Source organism: Chiloscyllium plagiosum, unplaced genomic scaffold, assembly GCF_037043375.1.
Source record: "Chiloscyllium plagiosum isolate Xiang-an unplaced genomic scaffold, Cpla_swu_hap1 HiC_scaffold_17, whole genome shotgun sequence".
NCBI lineage: Eukaryota > Metazoa > Chordata > Chondrichthyes > Orectolobiformes > Hemiscylliidae > Chiloscyllium > Chiloscyllium plagiosum.
In genome coordinates, this window is record NW_028270155.1 from 56,137,534 (window position 1) to 56,155,766 (window position 18,233).

General features: G+C 38.2%; 1 protein-coding gene across 2 annotated transcripts in view; it reads right to left on the bottom strand.

Moving 5' to 3' along the window:
- Positions 1 to 1,417: 1,417 nt before the first annotated feature.
- The window catches only part of ranbp10 (RAN binding protein 10), a 164,709-nt gene continuing 147,893 nt past the window's right edge, over positions 1,418 to 18,233 (bottom strand). Inside the window, exons 12-14 of one of the 2 annotated variants that reach the window (XM_043707073.2) lie at positions 17,647 to 17,792; positions 12,479 to 12,590; positions 1,418 to 9,138 (exon numbers count right to left, since the gene is read on the bottom strand). In XM_043707073.2, the coding sequence (XP_043563008.1) occupies positions 9,008 to 9,138; positions 12,479 to 12,590; positions 17,647 to 17,792 (389 nt within the window). In that variant the 3' untranslated portion in view covers positions 1,418 to 9,007. The remainder of the gene's footprint in view (positions 9,139 to 12,478; positions 12,591 to 17,646; positions 17,793 to 18,233) is intronic. The other variant, XM_043707074.2, reaches the window with a different exon arrangement.

An 18,233-nucleotide genomic window follows, 5' to 3' on the forward strand; every position in this document is an offset into this window, starting at 1 on the left:
TGCATTGATTATTTAATTTTCCTTTACAGTCAACTGTTGGTCTCTTCTACTCTTAATTGACTCACTACGGCATTATCTGTATGTCTGTGTTTTTTTTGCTCTGCTTGCAATTTTAGCTTACTACACAAAATGTTCCATAATTACTTGTATGTAAGGGGTGTAAAATGCATGTTGCTACCTCTTAATTGTACTTCTGTTGCATGGGTACTTAGCAAAGTTGTGGAACAAACCATGGCCCACAACTTCAGAAATAGGGCTCTGGCATTTCAACACATGTTGTTTAATTGATTAGGAAATATATAACATTAAAAAAAGATTCTGAAGGCAAAAAGCAATCAAGAAAGTTAATGAAAGGCAAACTGAACTTTTGAAATTCTCAAGTATCTTTCAATTCTCTGTAGCAAGAAAAATACATTGTGTGGGATGTTTAAAGCAATACATAATGCCTAAGTATGAGCACAGTGAATCTCATATCGGTCAAAGCTACAACTATTTTGGAAGTATGCTCCATCAACAGTAATAAATGGAATGGCAACTTACTTTTGTTCTTCTAACAGTATTTGCTGAGTGTTACTGGTCTTGACAGAGTACTTACTGTTTTTATTCTAACCATGCAATAAGATTGAAAATACCATTTAAAACAGCCAAATGGAACCTTGATTTAACCCTTGCCTATGAAAGATGGCACTGGCAGCATGCAATATTGCTTCAATACTTCATTGGTATAGCACCTAGCTAATTCTCTTAAGTACTGGAGTGAGCTTCCCCTACTAATGTGTCAGGAACACAGTAAAAATCTTTAGACCTAATGTGTTCCGGTTTCCTCCCACAATCCAAAAAATGTGCAGGTTAGGTGAATTGGCCATGCTGAATTGCCCGTAGTATTAGGTGAAGGGGTAAATGTAGAGGAATGGGTCTGGGTGGGTTGCTCTTTGGAGGGTCGGTGTGGACTTGTTGGGCCGAAGGGCCTGTTTCCACACTGTAAGTAATCTAATCTAATCTAAAATCTCAACACATTGCAAATAGGAAAAGTTCTTTTCGCAGTAGTGTAATTTGAATTCTACATGCTTCACCACATCAGGAGGACAGCAAATACATTACCATTGTAACATTTATAAAAACAATTCTAGTTTAGCTTTTCCATGCTCTTTATCTTCCATTCACCTCCTTTCCTTTTCAATAAGAGACAATAAGCAGTACTTGCAAACTGATAACGTAACTGCTAATGCTCTATTTAAATACATCATCATTGTCCTGACTGATCTGAACCAACCAGAAATTGTTAGTCGATCATTTAAATGCTTGACTAATGTGTGTCCATTCCTTCAGCTGCAGATTCATGAGCAAAATCAGCCAAAATGTTACCCAGATATGTAAGATAAATATCCTAGGGAATTAAACTGTGCTTCACACAATACTATCTAAATTCACTACTGAAGCTCAATTTCCTCTCTAAACAGCTGTCTAATTATTCTGAAATCGCAAGAGTGAGAAGCAGAAGATAGTTAAGATATAATTTTTAAAATCTCAAACCCCTCAAAAGTACTGCACATCAGTTCTGACAACACAATTAAATCCATTACATCTTTAATAGTTATCCTATTATTCTTTTGAAACTGTTTGATCACCTAGCCTAGTCCTGATGTCATGATCAGCAGTTGAAAAAGTTCTCTCAGTTTCTCCCTTTTGTTATTTTACTGACAACCTTACGATTTACATATTTGCTACCTTATGTACACCAAGTGAAAACAATTCCACTATTGACCATTTCGAAATCTTTCATTATTCTGAAAACCTCATTTAGATTACTCTGCACATCACCCTCATCTTTTAATCCCATCTGCTTCAGTGAAAAAAGGTCATCTTTTTTCAAACCTTCCATAGCAACTAAACATGAAAATTGCATTGAAAGTTTACATTCACTGTCAAAGGAGTAATGATCAAATTACTCCTTCAAATGAAAGGTAATGAATAACTTCTCAAATTTTGTTTTACACAAAATCTGCATCAAAAATTAAACTAAATGAAAGAATCATGAAACTCAGCACAGTTGATTGAAGATCCACACTTCTTTGGGAACCTGTGCTGAACAGCAAGGAAAAATATAGCCCAACATTCATTCTAGATTTGGATCTGGATTCGAAAAGTAAAAGCATTTTAACCAAACTTTTGACTATCTTCACTGATTGCTGTGCATGTTCATTTAAACAAAACTGGCAATCTGCTGCTAATTTGCTATTTATAGGCTAAAATTGTAACAATGAAAAAGTGCACATAAACAGCTGCAAACAACCTATGGGCAGAAGTTATTAAAAAAATTCAACAGCAATTTAGCACATGACTGTGTATTTTAATAAAAATAATTCTGTCAAAATACAACAGAATACATTTTGTTTTAACATATCTCTAGTACATTTTTTTTTGAGTTTTACTTTTGTTTTAAAAGTTTCTCAAATGTTCATGCTCGTACTGGGTAATTTTGCTTCACAAATACTTACTATGCTCAAACTGAACAACCATTGTACTTGTGCACAACTCATGTGTTCATTTATTGAATTCATAACAAATCTAAACTGATATTGAGCATGGAGCAGAAATTAGTTCATGAGTATTGTGTTGGTAAAATGAAATAACTTGCTTCACATTCCATGCTGTAATTGTATGCATCATACCTGAGTTTGGAGCAACAAAAGAAAATCATTAAATTACAATGTATACATTTTATATTGTATACAGAATTTAAAATTTTATTATCACCCTTCCCTTCCGTTAAACAAAATGACTATAGTTTCAAGCTGAGCAGTTAAGTACACAAAACTAGAATTACTAGATTAACAGAACTTTTAAATTTTTAAATAGTGTCACACAATTTGTATTGTTTTATTCTAAAAAAAATAAAAAAAAATCAGCATTAGTTTTGCAGAGCCCAACCAAGGGAAAAGAGCGCACACAAAAAAAAAATCAAAGCCATGCTTCAGTACACTTCATAACATCAGGAAAAATGAGACCTCCTGTTCCCATATTTCAAAGTGCCTGGTACAAACTCAAAAGCATTAACCTCAGGGTTTTGTGAGAGTGCAAATGTAAATTACTGTTAAATTACAGCGTGCTTCTCTTTCTGAATTACTGTTTGGTTACATCCAGAATCAGAACTCATTTGGGAAATTTAGCAGAAAGAGAAGATAGGAGGTAAATTGTACCACTTTTTTCAACTTGTCAGAGTTTGTAAACTATCTCCCGAATCAGCAAAAAACGTAGCTGCATGGGGACAGAGGGATTGAAAACATACAGCTAGAAAGAAAAGTCAAAATGGCACACAACTGCAGTCATAAAAATTTGTGAGACAATGTACAAATTTGAAGCATTGTTTCCAATGCTGAGTGCTAGAAAACAAAATTAGAAACTTTAATTTCAATTAAATTTTAGATTGTCTCATTAAGGTGACATCACCAACCTCATTACTAATTGGTAGATAGTTAAAACAAATGAGAAAGGAAAATACATGGGTTTACAAAGTTGTCATAGTTCATCATATACTATGATGCCTCCACGCTCATTCACACTTACCTAGTACACAATACAGTTTTCCAGCTTACAGTAACAACTGGGTTGTAAATGTAACCAGTTGCACTATATCCAACATAGCTATTGCTGGTCTTTCAATTATTTGTAAATACACAATACTGAATACAGGTTCATGTTGCTAAATACAATGTTCCTTTTGTCTAGGCTTTTCAAGGTTATTAATTTGCCAACAATGTTCTGGACAGTTAAATGCCATTGGTTTGCTATTTAATTTCTTTTCACTGATATTACTGGGGATGGGAAGCAGGAGGAGAGGGAAAGAGGAAGCTAAGTAGAGTTTAGCAATTACGTCTGGTTTGGCGGTTGCACTGACACTATATATTAAAAAAGGTCATTAGCAGCCAGTCAGAAGAGAAATATTTATTTGAAAGCCCAGTATAATCTTTAAGAAGTATTCTCCAATTGTACGTCAGTATGCAATTTCAAGACCACCAATGTCTAGCTGGATGTCCAAAAAGGGGCATTCTATTGTAATGTCAATTTGCAGGTTATCACCAGACCATAAGCTATCCAGCATCACAAACTGACCAAGCGTTTCCCTATTTCTGATTCAATGTATTTTCAAAAGGATGGGAATACAGTCAAAAAAATCATGAGAGAGCCTGATGAACAAAACAGGGTAATTGCAAAAAAATGTTTCTTTTACTACATCATTATTGTCCAACCGTTGTCATATCTGGCCAATCGAACATTCTGATTTGCTAAATGAATTCCATTTATATTCAGCGGGGCATATGATTCCCACGTTCAGACAGGTGGCACATGCACTGTGCAGTTGTTGCTAAAAAGGCTAAACAAAAAGCTAAATGTGCAAGTTTTTTTGGTTGATGTGATTGCTTTGTTACTCCTTGGGTTACTGAACGGTAGTAGATGCTAAGTAAATATACACAAGGTATATGTACTTGTCTTGAGTGTACAACCATTTTCTATTTCATCTGTGGCTAAAATACTGTAGTATCAGCTGGGGTTAGTTAGCAATCATTATTGGACCACACTCTATAAACATGACACTCCCTTTCCGAATATTTATTTATCTTCTTAAAGAACTAAATTGCTGATCTTTTCAAGCATAACCTTTATACATTTTAATTTATTGACATGGTTTGTAGGCGAAATGACTGAACTAATCTGTAACCAAAAAAAATCTGAAAGAGAGTGTGGTCAGATATTACTCTGATTAAATTTATATTAAAATCATATTAAAATAACTGCAGTGTTCTATTAAATTGGACTGATTATCAGATTAAGCATGACCTTAAATGAAACATCCCACAACCTATAGACAGAAGTCCTTTATTACCTGTTTGCTTATCTAAGTCATTATCTTTCAGTAATACTAGGCTATCCAGCAATTGGAACTTACTAAATCCCTTAAAAGGTCAACAGTTGCAAATGATTTGGCGTAATTTAGTCTACAATTAACACTTAAGTTTTATACTTCAGCAATTAGTGTAAACAAACGTGAAAATCCCTTTCCCTCCAGTGGGGAAAAAGTGGATAATGCACAAATTGCTTCACTGTGACATCACTGAATGTACTGTAGCAGAAGAGGGAACTCTACAAAGAATGTCTTCTGCATGATGCTCTTAATGAAATCATATCAAATGATATACATCTACTTCACTTATGATAGATGAACAATTGTCATTTAATTTTAAAAAAAAAATCAGATTGCAGATCAATTCCATATAACTCCCTTTTCATTAATCCCCTGTCAAATCCAAGTACAAGGAAGGCATTGACTTTAAGCTAAGTCTAACAGCCAAAATCAATATTGACTTATATATTTAAACAGTAGAAGCTTCCAAAAGATGAAGGGTGAACTTATGAGAGCTCCAAATTCCCCACAAATCTTATCAAAAGCTAAAATTAAGATTGGTATAGTCAGATCATTCTGAAAATAAAAATGTCAAATGCAACTCAAACCTCAAATCGTTTCATGTGACTCACACTCCACTTACACTTATCATTCAGAACTGCACAGTGGCAGAGACCATCATTAAAAACTGATTGGTTTTCCCTAAGACAACTAGCTGATAGCATTTTTGCGAAGTTCGGAAGGTATCAGGAACTTCATTCCTTTTGTATTAGGCTATAAAATTATAGTAATTGCAGGCGAGCGATTTATTGCATCACTTCCCTTACGCCAGACTCCAGATAAAATCAGGCCCAGTCAGGGACTGGCCGGTAATTTCCATGGATGCAGAAAACAACTTCAGTGGATTTTCCTTCACACATCACTGACCCAATTTCATTCCCTCAAGATCAATTCTCGCTTCAGTGGGGAAAATGTGCCTTAGTTTAGTGGAGGAGCATTGCTATGTTTCAATAATTATTAGCCACAGTCACACTTGGTGGATTCTGTCACATTTTCAGTCAGGCAATCAAAGTTACACTGAAGGCATCAGTGTTTAAATCCTTTTGACAAAGGCAACAAGGGGGCCTCATCAGGAAATCAGTGGCACAAAAAAACAACCATAGTGGTTAAATTATCCCAGCTATGTAGGTGAAGTGTGTGGCATGTTTGGATGACAAGAAACATCTGGTTTCTGATAACTCAACGAGCAGAAATTTAGCATCACTGTATTAACAGGGATTTGGTAACTACGACAGTCTATTTCTTTAACATTATGGATTGCACAAGTGCTTAAATATTAACATGAAATTCCCAATCAAATTCAATAACTGAAGTTCTCAGTAAACATTAAATACATATTAGATTTTTCCCCAAATACTACACAATTGAGCAGAGCAATGGGCAGTCACATGCTGCACTCCATACTTTACAAACTTTAAGAACTGGCTGAGCAGAGTGGAGGTCATACCAGATCAGTCCTGTGTACCTCCCTGTAGCAAATTATTGTGGAATATGCAGAGACCTGTGAAAGCTGTCTGGTCTCCCTGGTGGCGAACAATGCCCACAGCATTGAGAGAATGGGAAGGGAATTATAGGAGAAAAAAATATATAAACAATGGATTGGTAATATTTTAAGAAATTATTACTGGTTACAAGCAATGTGTTGGCTACAAATGACAACTTTACTCAAGCTGAGGAAAATGTGTTTTTAAACCAATAATCCATTCTACAATTCATTATTAATTTATTTGAAGAGGGGCTTTTAAAAGTCTAATTGGTCTAAGACGACATTTTATTGTCCATATTGACAAAAACTCTTGAAAATGGAAAGTACTGTATTAACTGAACCTTAAAATGGCAATTGTTCCTATGTGTTAGTGGTCTTGCATAGGTTGCCCATTATCCTTCATATTTTATTTTCAAGTATTGCCAAGAAGTGGTTCCATCTTCCACTGAGATTGTGTTCAGGAACATGATCCTTTCTTGCAATCACTACATTTTGTCATTTGGCTCCCTCATTCCATCTGAAAGCAAAGCATTGCTACAGGCTCTCAGGCAAGTCAACAACAAGATGGCAAGTAAATTAACATAGGATCATGCAATTCCACAGGCATTAAAACCTCACATTTTTTTCAAACAGTGTTATATGATCATGTCCACAATGCACAGGTCTGAATGTGTGCTGATTCAGACACATGCACGCTTCCTCTTTGAAATTCTCTGGAAACCATATCTAATTTAAATCAGGGACAAAGGAACTGAATTTAGCATCAAATGCTGAGAGAAGACACAGTGAATCTGATTTAGAATAGCACCAATACGAAATAAGTTTACAAGAGGTGGTAATGGTAATATTTTCGTAAAACTATTACAACCCAAATGCCCATCATCCCAATTTGCTCTTTAAGAAAAAAACAATTAAAAGTCAACATGTCAATCCAAACTTGCTAAGTGAACAATTCCACGATGTAGTTCACAATGAAGCAGTTACACAGTCCAGTTCCTATTCAGACTTACAGGCTACTATTTAGAATAACTCCTCAATCGGTTTGATTCATGGTCAGTGCTTATTGTCCAATTAGCAATCATTTTGCTTTCTGTATAATTACATATAGAACTGATGAATTCCAAATAGTTAGATTGCTGTTTTATGACATTCTAAGCAGCCACATGAATCTCCAGCATATTAAGTCTCTTGGCTTGTGTCTGGTGTTCTGTCATTATAATATTTCTCTGGTGACTTATATTGCTGTAGAAATCTTGTGATTTTGTTCATGTAGCTTTTAGGTGGGGCTAATTGGGCAGGCATGACTAATTGATTGATTGAGATGATAAGAGCTTGCAAATTTTCAGAGTAGCTCCCCACCCCCACCTCAACCTGCCACCTCCCCATCCAGAGCTGATTGTAAATTTCCAGCTTACAACTATAATGTTATTAATTGAACAATCAGTGTTGTGATAATCAGGTACCAACGAAACCAGTCACTAATCAACTAAATTTCCCAGAGGCATTATATGAAAACATTTAATAAATCCTTCCAACGAAGGATGTTGTGTAGTAAAGCTGAAGAGATATATATTTCAACTGCCGATATGGCCTTTGCCTTAGTTTCCTTGGCTCCTAGAAAGTTTATTAGCTTTGTACTCACATTATACCGGCTACCATTATCTCCCTCCCAACCCTAACACTATTTGTTACTGACAAATGACCTAGAGAATTGGTGGCACTGTTATTGAAAAGGAAGGCCTGGTGGAGGACAATGCGATAGGAACAGAGCTCAAAAGTAGGAGGCTGCTCAGAACTCTCTGACATGCAGGTTTTGAATTAAACCTCCAGTAAGAAACAAGTGGAAGCTATGGCTGTGCAACTAGGGGCTGAAGGCAGGAAAGCAAAACCAAAAAGTGATGATGAGCAGCATTGTTCCACACAAATATACACAGGTAGAACACGGTCATGTAAACCAAACGTGGTTGATTACTGGGGCTGTAACAAACCAATAATTGTATTTTTTTTTGCAAAGGATTGGATGAAATAAAGCGAAAATTCAAGGCTGCAACAGTACATACCAAAGCTTTTGAGTGTCAATGAGTTTTTGCTAAAGGAAGTGGGGACTGGACTTGAAGCACTTATTAATGCTGGAGAATAAAACTGCATCAGGTAATGCTGCTACAAAACCAAGATGTTTTTCAGCCTTGTTAAATAATGTAAATGCTTAAAGCTTCAAAATACATGAGTTTTGTTACAGCCCTAATGATAACCAGTAAACAATAGAGGCTAGCATAGGACAAGACCTCCAGGGCTAAATACTGGTGACTCAGTGACTAAAAAAAATGAGAAATATGCTACGTTTGTACTGTGCATTACTGCACCCATGATTTCTTTCAATGCAATGCATTCAGTCATGTAACCTGATAAAATGTAACAAGGATGCTGGCAAGAAAGGAGAATGGTCAGCACCCGTCTGGTGGGCAGTGCGATGGTCTTCAAGAAGAGGGGAGGGATTGTTGTACATCTTGAACAGGAGGTGAGGGGCAGTATTTGAGGTCTTTCCATTGCCACAGCAGTTAGTGCAAATAGTCGTCCACTCTGGCAAATGAGCAGGATCCAACCCCTGCACGTGCCATCAGTCGGAGGCATTCGGAAGCCTGGCCCAGTGCAAGCATCAACGGAGGCTGCTTTGGCAGATTCTGAGATTCTTTGTGAGAAAGAACAAAAACAGGTTTACCTCATACTATGATAAGCACAACAGTCCAACAAACTCTACAGATCACAATTTTCACTTCATCCCATTTAAGGTAATGCGTTTTAAATTGCTCTTTCCTCCTCCCAACACGTGTACTCAATTCAGGAGAGAATCAGATTACCTAAGATTTTATTACATTGAGATAAATATTTTACCTGGTGTTCTGGGCATCAACACAGATCACAGCAACTGACTTTAGTCTCATATCCATTGGATTCTACATGAGAAAACTGCTTCCCCATTCTCCAGATAGCATTTTTAGAACAGGTAGTTAGTGTATGCATAGCTTAGTATAGAGGTTGAGCTTACCAAGAAGAGGAAACCAATACCCCAAACAAGAGTGGGACATGTCACAAGGCCAGGTCAGGTCTGATATCATTTAGTGACAATAGAATAAATTTTTATTTTGATTCATTCACCCAATTCAATATGGAGATTTGAAGAGTGCTTGGCAAATGTCAGAAATAATATTCAACAACAATTTCCCTCTGAGGGACTGCAGCTGCAATATCAGACTTAAGGATTTTCAAATGTGATGTAAATCCAAGGCACCAACTGCTGTTTAAATGGAATATCCGAACAGGGCAGGAAGTTTTGGGCCCTGGCCAGACACTTATCATGTAATTAACTAAAATAGCTGATGTAATCAATTATTTCATTGATTGGAATGACAAAGGGATCTGGGCTCATTGGAAGGAATCACAGGACTTAATTTTATAACTTTCTCAAAAACAAAAACTCTTACTTTATGGGGATCACAAGAGAGACCAAGAATTCCAACAGAAGCAAAACAGCTACTCACTGACATGTAATTTCGTAGGGCAGAGGAGTCCTAAAACAGGCATTTAGCACCTGATTTACATATGTAAGAGGCATAACATGTTACACAAGACTAGCGGAGTTGTGAGAAACAGCTTGAGTCAACACCAAGTTGTAACATCTTTCAGATAAAAACAAAATAGTGTAAATGCTGGAAATCTGAAATAAAAACAGAAAAAGCTAGAGAAACTCAGTAGGTCTGGTCGCATCTGTGGAGAGAGAAACTGAGTTAACGTTTCAGGTCCAATAACCCCATTTGGAAGTATTCCAAAGAACAACCTTTGAACCCGAAACATTAACTCTGTTTTGCTCACTCCGCAAATGCTGCCAGACCTCCTCAGTTTCTCCAACAGTTTCTTTTTTTTTAAATTCATGAACCACCTTTCAGTCTTCCTTTGTGGTGTGGGACATTGCTCCCTGAAGTGAACCTAATTTCTACCACAACCATGACTTAATAAGTTAAAAATCACACAACACCAGGTTAGAGTTCAACAGGTTTAACTGGAAGCACTAGCTTTCAGAGTGCTGATCCTTCATCATGTAGTTGTGGAGTACATAATTGTAAGACACAGAACTTACAGCAAAAGTTTACAGTGTGATGTAACTGAAATTATATATTGAAAAATACCTGGATTGCTTGTTAGAGTGAACATGTTAGTTTCACTTCTTTCCTGAAGAAGGGCCTGTGCCCGAAACGTCGAATCTCCTGTTCCCTGGATGCTGCCTGACCTGCTGTGCTGTTCCAGCAATAAAGTTTCAACTTTGATCTCCAGCATCTGCAGACCTCACTTTTTCCTCACTTCTTTCATATGTAAATCACAAAACCTTTTTTAAAATTTACGTTCTCAGGTTAACTTTAACAATTGGTGTCAGCCCAGATAATATGTTGAAGGTGTTAAGCCCCCTGTTGCTGTTGTCTGTACCATACTGTTTAGACTGGTAACTAATCTTTTAGATTAAAATCAGAGTCTTACATGGATTCATGCAGTTTTTGAGCAAAGTACAATGTAACTCTGCAAGTAAATTCACCCCACAAATGTATTTTTGTGTGTGTGTCTGTCTGTCTGGGATGGGGGTTTGAGAGTGTCTGTGAGAGAGAGTGTACGTGTGTGTGTGTGTGTGTGTGTGTGTGTGCGTATGTGTACGTGTGTGTAAAGGGGTCTAAGTCTGTGAGAGGGTGCATATGAGAGTGTGAGAGTGTGTGTGTCTGCATGTGTATAGGAGTGCGTATGTGCGTGCGTATAGTGCAATGGTGATCACCTGTAGTGTGACACGAACCCAAGGTCCCGGTTGAAGCGCTCCCTATGGGTACCAAACTTAGCTATCAGCCTCTGCTTAGCCACTTTTCGCTGCTGCCTATCCCGAAGTTCGCATTTGAGGATGGTCACCCGAAGATCCGAGGTCGAGTGTCCTGGAGCGCTGAAGTGTTCAGTTCAGTTGCCGTTGCCTCTGCACAGTTTCACCAATGTACCATACCTGGCAAGTACGTTGGTGAAACTGAGCAGAGGTTATGGCAACGGATGAATGGGCACCGCACAACCATCAACAGACAGGAGTGCTCCCTCCCAGTTGGAGAACACTTCAGCACTCCAGGACATTCGACCACAGATCTTCGGGTGACCATCCTCCAAGGCAGACTTTGGGACAGACAGCAGCAAAAAGTGGCCAAGCAGAGGCTGACAGCTAAGTTCGGTACCCATAAGGAGGGTCTCAAACGGGACCTTGGGTTCGTGTCACATTACAGGTGACCACTATTGCACTATACACACACACACTCAAACTCCTACAGACACACACACTCCCACTCACACATGCACCCTCTCAGACTCAGAGCCCTTTACACTCTCACATACACATATACTCTCTCTCTCAGACACTCTCAACCCCCCACCCCAGACACACACATTTGTGGGGTGAATTTGTACTTGCAGAGTTACAATGTACTTTTCTCAAAAACTGCATGAATCCATGTAAGACTATCTTAACTAATTTTTTAGATTAGAATCAGTCTAAACAGTATGGTACAGACAACAACACACAGGCTTAACACTTTCAACATATTATGTGGGCTGACACAACTTGTTAAAGTTAACCTGAGAGCGTAATTTTTAAAAAAGGTTTTGTGACTTACATATGAAAGAAGTGAAACTAACATGGTCACTCTAACAGATGAGAGACTTAACAAACAATCAAGGTATTTTTCAATGTATAATTTCAGTTACATCACACTGTAAACCTTTGCTATAAATTCTGTGTCTTACAATTGTGTACTCCACAACCAGCTGATGAAGGAGCAGCGCGCCGAAAGCTAATACTTCCAATTAAACCTGTTAGACTATAACCTGGTGTTGTGTGATTTTTAACACCCCAGATTGTTGTACACCCCAGTCCAACACCAGCATCTCCAAATCATGATTCAATAAGGATGCAAAGCTACACAAGATATTTTTGTCTTATTTTCTTTGTTGCTTACCTAATATAGCACTATTAAGGGCAGCGCAGATAGGTTCTCTCTGGATAGGATCAAGCTGCTGACCAACTGGACAGTTCCAAGGATCAGAGTATGCTAGCAGGCTAAATGCATCCTGGATAAGATAGATTAAAACAAATTATCTCTTAGCTACAATGAAAACAAAGTTCGTCACCCTCAGCCTTCCTCCTTTCCTAATTAACTTTTACCTGCTACTTCTCAAATGTATATATCTCCATCACAAGCAACAGAAAACCTGCTCTCAAGCATCGTCAAACGTGTTCTTCATTTGAGACTATTTTTATTGGTAGCTCCACACTGCAATGTTAAAAGGTAAAATAGTCAGTGAATTGAGCGATGCTCTTTCCTCATCTCTTTGTGACAATGCTCTTATGCAGAAGTCTGAGACCAGGAGCCGTTAAATGGACTTTGATGAACTTTTGTCTTAAATTTTTTTTATTGTTACCTATGAAATTACTAATGACTTCTGTTTTTAATATAGATGCCATGGTAGGGCAACTTATAGTACCTTTCATTGTATTTTTCTCATAAAAGTATACATGACAATAAATTCTATAAATAAGTACATCACATGATCCAACTGATATAAGGTGGTACCAGCTTTTGAGAACTTTTAATTTTTTGCTAAAAAGGATCTGGAAAAATTTAAAATTTTGGTGTTTCAAAGTAAACTGTATTTACAGGTTCAAAAATAAAACAAAAACCTAACAATATTATCACTCTATCTCAGCACCTATACTTATTGTGTTGGATGTTCCTGGTTCAAGGTGCAGAGCCAGGAACATCCTCAATAATGATCAGAAGAGAGCCATTTAAAAAAAAATTACCAAACTCTTAAAGGTTGCAACGTAGATGGGCAATTAGAAGTTATTTTGTTCAGGTCAAGCAAGATAGTCCACAAATATAGGTAGACATAGCTTGTTTATTATTTTCTGCTATTATATGAAAACCACTTACGCTAATTCAATTAAGTCAAATCCAATTGTAACAACTGGTCTGTATGTTCCTCATGCTGAAATAAAGTAACTTAATGATTCATATCCGACTTTATCTTGTGTTTTCTTAGACTGCCTTTGTAAAGGCTGGAGAGATGTATATGATAGCATAACTTAAAATACAAGGCCAAGATACAAATAATTGGGAAGGCTTTGTTGGTCCTCCTTTCAAGACTGTTGAGAGTATGAATGTAGGGGACTCTCACTGTAACTGGTATGCAATGCTGGGGAGACCATATTCTGGAGTACTGTGAGCAGTTTTGGTCCTGTTATTTAAGGAAATATTATTTCATGGGAGACAGTCAGCAAACGTTGATTAAGATGATCCCAGAGTATGGAGGGATTGTTTTCTGAGCAAAGGCTGAACACGCATGGACTCTACTTACTGGAGTTTAGAAGAATGAGAGGTGATCTCATTGAAACAGGAAATTCTTAAGGGGCTTGATAGGGTGAATACCGAGAGGACGTTTCCCATCATGGCACTGTCTAGGACCAATGGGCATAATCTCAAAGGGGTACCAGTTGAAGACTGAGGAATTTCTGTGCTGAAGATTGAGTATTTGGAACTCCTTGCCACAGAAACCATGTTTATGTTTGAGGCTGAAATAGAGTTTTGATCACGAGAAGAATCAAGGGTTAGAGGGATAACTCTTAAGGAAAGCGGACATGAGGAATGTTGGAGGAGTGAGGACTGCAGATGCTGGAGATCAGAGCTGAAAATGTGTTGCTGGAAAAGCGCAGCAGGTCAGGCAGCATCCGAGGAGGAGGAGAATCGACCTTTCGGGCATGAGCCCTTCTTCAGGAATGAGGAATGTTGGATCAGCTATGCTCCTATTGAATGGTGGAGCAGGCTCAAGGGGCTGAATGATGTACTCCTGTTCCTTATAATGATAACAGGATACTGGTTGGCCAGGTTAGATCTCATGGAATACAGGGAGAACTAGCCATTTGGATACAGAACTGGCTCAAAGGTAGAACAAAAGGGTGGTGGTGGTGGAGGGTTGTTTTTCAGACTGGAGGCCTGTGACCAGTGGAGTGCCGCAAGGATCGGTGCTGGGTCCACTAGTTTTCGTCATTTATATAAATGATTTGGATGTGAGCATAAGTGGTACAGGTAAGTTTGCAGATGACACCAAAATTGGAGGTGTAGTGGACAGTGAAGAAGGTTACTTTGGATTACAACAGGATCTTGATCAGATGGGGCTAATGGGCTGAGAAATGGCAGATGGAGTTTAATTTAGATAAATGTGAAGTGCTGCATTTTGGGAAAGTAATCTTAGCACTTAATAGTAAGGTCCAAGGGAGTGCTGCTGAACAAAGAGACCTTGGAGTGCAGGTTCATAGCTCCTTGAAAGTGGAGTCGCAGGTAGATAGGATAGTGAAGAAGGCGTTTGGTATGCTTTCCTTTATAGGTCAGAGTATTGAATACAGGAGGTGGGAGGTCATGTTGCGGCTGTACAGGACATTGGTTAGGGCACTTCTGGAATATTGTGTGCAATTCTGGTCTCCTTCCTATCGGAAAGATTTTCAAGGATGTTGCCAGGGTTGGAGGATTTGAATGTCAGAGGCTGAGGGGTGACCTTAAAGAGGTTTACAAAATCATGAGGGGCATGGATAGGATAAATAGACAAATTCTTTTCCCTGGAGTGGGGGAGTCCAGAATGAGGGGGCATAGTATTAGGGTGAGAGGGGAAAGATATAAAAGAGACCTAAGGGGCAACTCTTTTATGCAGAGGGTGGTATGTGTGTGGAATGAGCTGCCAGAGAAAGTGGTGGAGGCTAATACAATTGCAACATTTAAAAGCCATCTGGATGGGTATATGAACAGGAAAGGTTTGGAGGGATAAGAGCTGGGTGCTGGCAGGTGGGACTAGATTGGGTTGGGATATCTGGTCGGCGTGGATGTGTTGGACTGAAGGGTCTGTTTCCATGCTGTATATCTTTATGACTCTATGATAAATAGCTAACCTGCTTTAATATTACAGCAACTGAACATATTGAGTAATAGTTACAATTATACTCATTTAGTTCATCTGTGTAACTTATCTTTGTGAAAGAAAACAATGTTAACATTTAAATATTCCACCATTAGTGACTTGTCTTACTTGATTTATATAAAATAATCATTCTGCATTTTAAACAAACAAATTTAACAGTAACTCGCCATTGTAGTTTGTCAGGCCAAAAAGCTTGTTTGCCAGAGAGCATTTTTGGCCTTTTTCTTATCTCTGACATTCAGAACCAGGAAAGAAGGTTTTTTGCCAGACAACACCCTACCTGGTTCCCAACAAGCAATCTATCAATACAATGAGATGTTTAATCAGGTCTAGAGGCATGCTAACAAAAGGCTTACTATTTGAATTTTTCTTCCAAATATTGTAAAGTCTAGCTCTTTAACATTTTAATCACTTAGTCAAATACTTTTCTCCGAGTGTGTGTGAATGCAATTTAAGTAATATTTAAATGCAACCCTCTTTCAAGTCCTGTAGCAAAATGGCTGAGTTTGTTATGAATGCCACCTCTAGGTGGCACAAACAGAAGCAAGCAAGCAAACTCTCAAGTGATGGGAAGTAAATATTGGCCAAGGATAGTGCTGCCTGAGTATAAAATAAAGTAGTCCGTAACACAGAATTAATAAAGTTTATTTTATCCTAGCTGCCTCACTTTTTGTCTTACTCTCCTCCAGGCTCCCAATTCTCTGCCAATCTTTCTCTCACAATCTGGCAAGAGATAAGGTGGTTATCGCTTGCCAGATTGCAGGCCTCCCTCACCTTTGTTCTCAATGTAAATCTACCCTAACCCATCTCAATACCGGCCTATGTCTTGTTGTCACTGAAAATCCAGCTTCTATCTCGCTGACCCCTCATCAGCAGTGTTTGCGCTGATGACAGCGTCACTGTACACAGAATAGAATGATGTCAGTGACACATGAACAGACACTCTTTGTGGCGAGTCCTGCCGCTAGATAATATCAGTGTATTGAGTCATTGATAATTCTCCATGGTAAAACAGTCAAAACATAAAAGTAGATTGGGCTTAGTTTCTAAAAATATCTAAAAACAAACTGGCAAATTTAACTGAAGTTTTAAACTTTGGTGTCTTGTAAAAGATGGAAAGTGCAAAGTATTTCAAAGTACTACGAAGTCTTGTTACAACAGTAGAGATGATTATGGCATTTCAGGCCTATTATGTTACGTCGAGTTTTGTCTCTGAATTTTAAAAAGAATACCTGGCATTGGAGGCAGATCAAAAGAGGCTCACTAGGCTGATTCCTGGAATCAAGGTGCTGCCTCATCAAGAACAGCTAATCAGGTTCGGCCTTATTCATTACAGTATGGACAATGAAGAGTGATCTTACTCAAACACAAGATTCCTGCTTGACCAGATAAATGTTCAGTTGAAAAGTGTGGCGCTTGAGAAACAGAGCAGGTCAGGCAGCAGCCGAGTTGATATTTCAGGCATAAGCCCTTCATCAAAATTAATTTCCAATCCTGATGAAGGGCTTAAGCCCAAAACATCGACTCTCCTGCTCCTCAGATGCTGCCCAACCTGCTGCACTTTTCCCATGCCACACTTTTCAACTAACTTTCCAGCATCTGCAGTTCTCACTTTCTTTTAGTTAAACGTTGAGATGTTTCCACTCATCAGGGAATCTCTAATTAGGGACATAGTTATAGAATAATGGGAACATTTATTTAAAACAGAGATAGAAAATAATTCCTTCTCTATAAGACAGTGAATGTCTGGAATTCTCCATCCCAGACAGTCAAGGAGGCTAGATATTTGAAGTGGAGCTAGATATATTTTGAAATAGTGAAAATTTAAGGGCTGTGAGGAGCTGACACAAAAAGGAGTTCAGGCCTAGGGTAGATCCTTTTCCTGATGAAGGGCTAATGCCCAAAACTTCGATTCTCCTGCTCCTCGGATGCTCCCTGATCTGCTGGGCTTTTCCTGCACCACATTCTTAACTCTGATCTACAGTCCTCACTTTCTACTAGGGTAGATCAACCTTGATCTTGTAGTATGGTGGGGCAGGCTCTCGAGACTGACCGCCTAATCCAGGTCATATTTACGTCTTTTTATTTTAACAGTCAGAGGGTTTACAATGGGGCCCTTTGGTATGACTTCCAAAGTAATTAAAAGCATATGCAATACCTGTAACATTTTCTTGTGTGTAGTATTCTTTCCATATTCACGGCAAAGCTGTTCACTCAAGGCTTGCAACTCTCGCCCAAATTGGATCATGCGTTCTGTTGCAGCTTGATTACCTCCGCAGAGCTGGCGCTGAGGGCAACTGTCCTCTATAATCAAAGAAATAAATTATACAAGAGTATCAAAGAATTGCCAAAAGTTGATCACTATGATGACACAAATGAAATCTAGGTTTTTTTTCCAAACTTTGGGGATTTCATTCAAGTCAACTACTGTATTTTAACCAAAATATCGTGGACACTACAGAGTTCAATAAATGAATGTCAAGTAAACAATCTGGTGAAATACTGATACACATGCAATACTCAGTCGTACTCCATATTGTCAGAGATTAGCTACAGCGTGACAGCAATGTTTATTGGTCAGATATTCAATGTGCAAGTCTTCTAGTATCAGTGGATCATTTATGGCTATTGCCACAGTAAGTTAAGAGTTTAGGACCTATTCCTGGAACATATTGTGGTCTATTTGTATTTTTTATCACTACACTTTGGGTGTCATGATGGCTCAGTGGTTAGCACTGCTGCCTC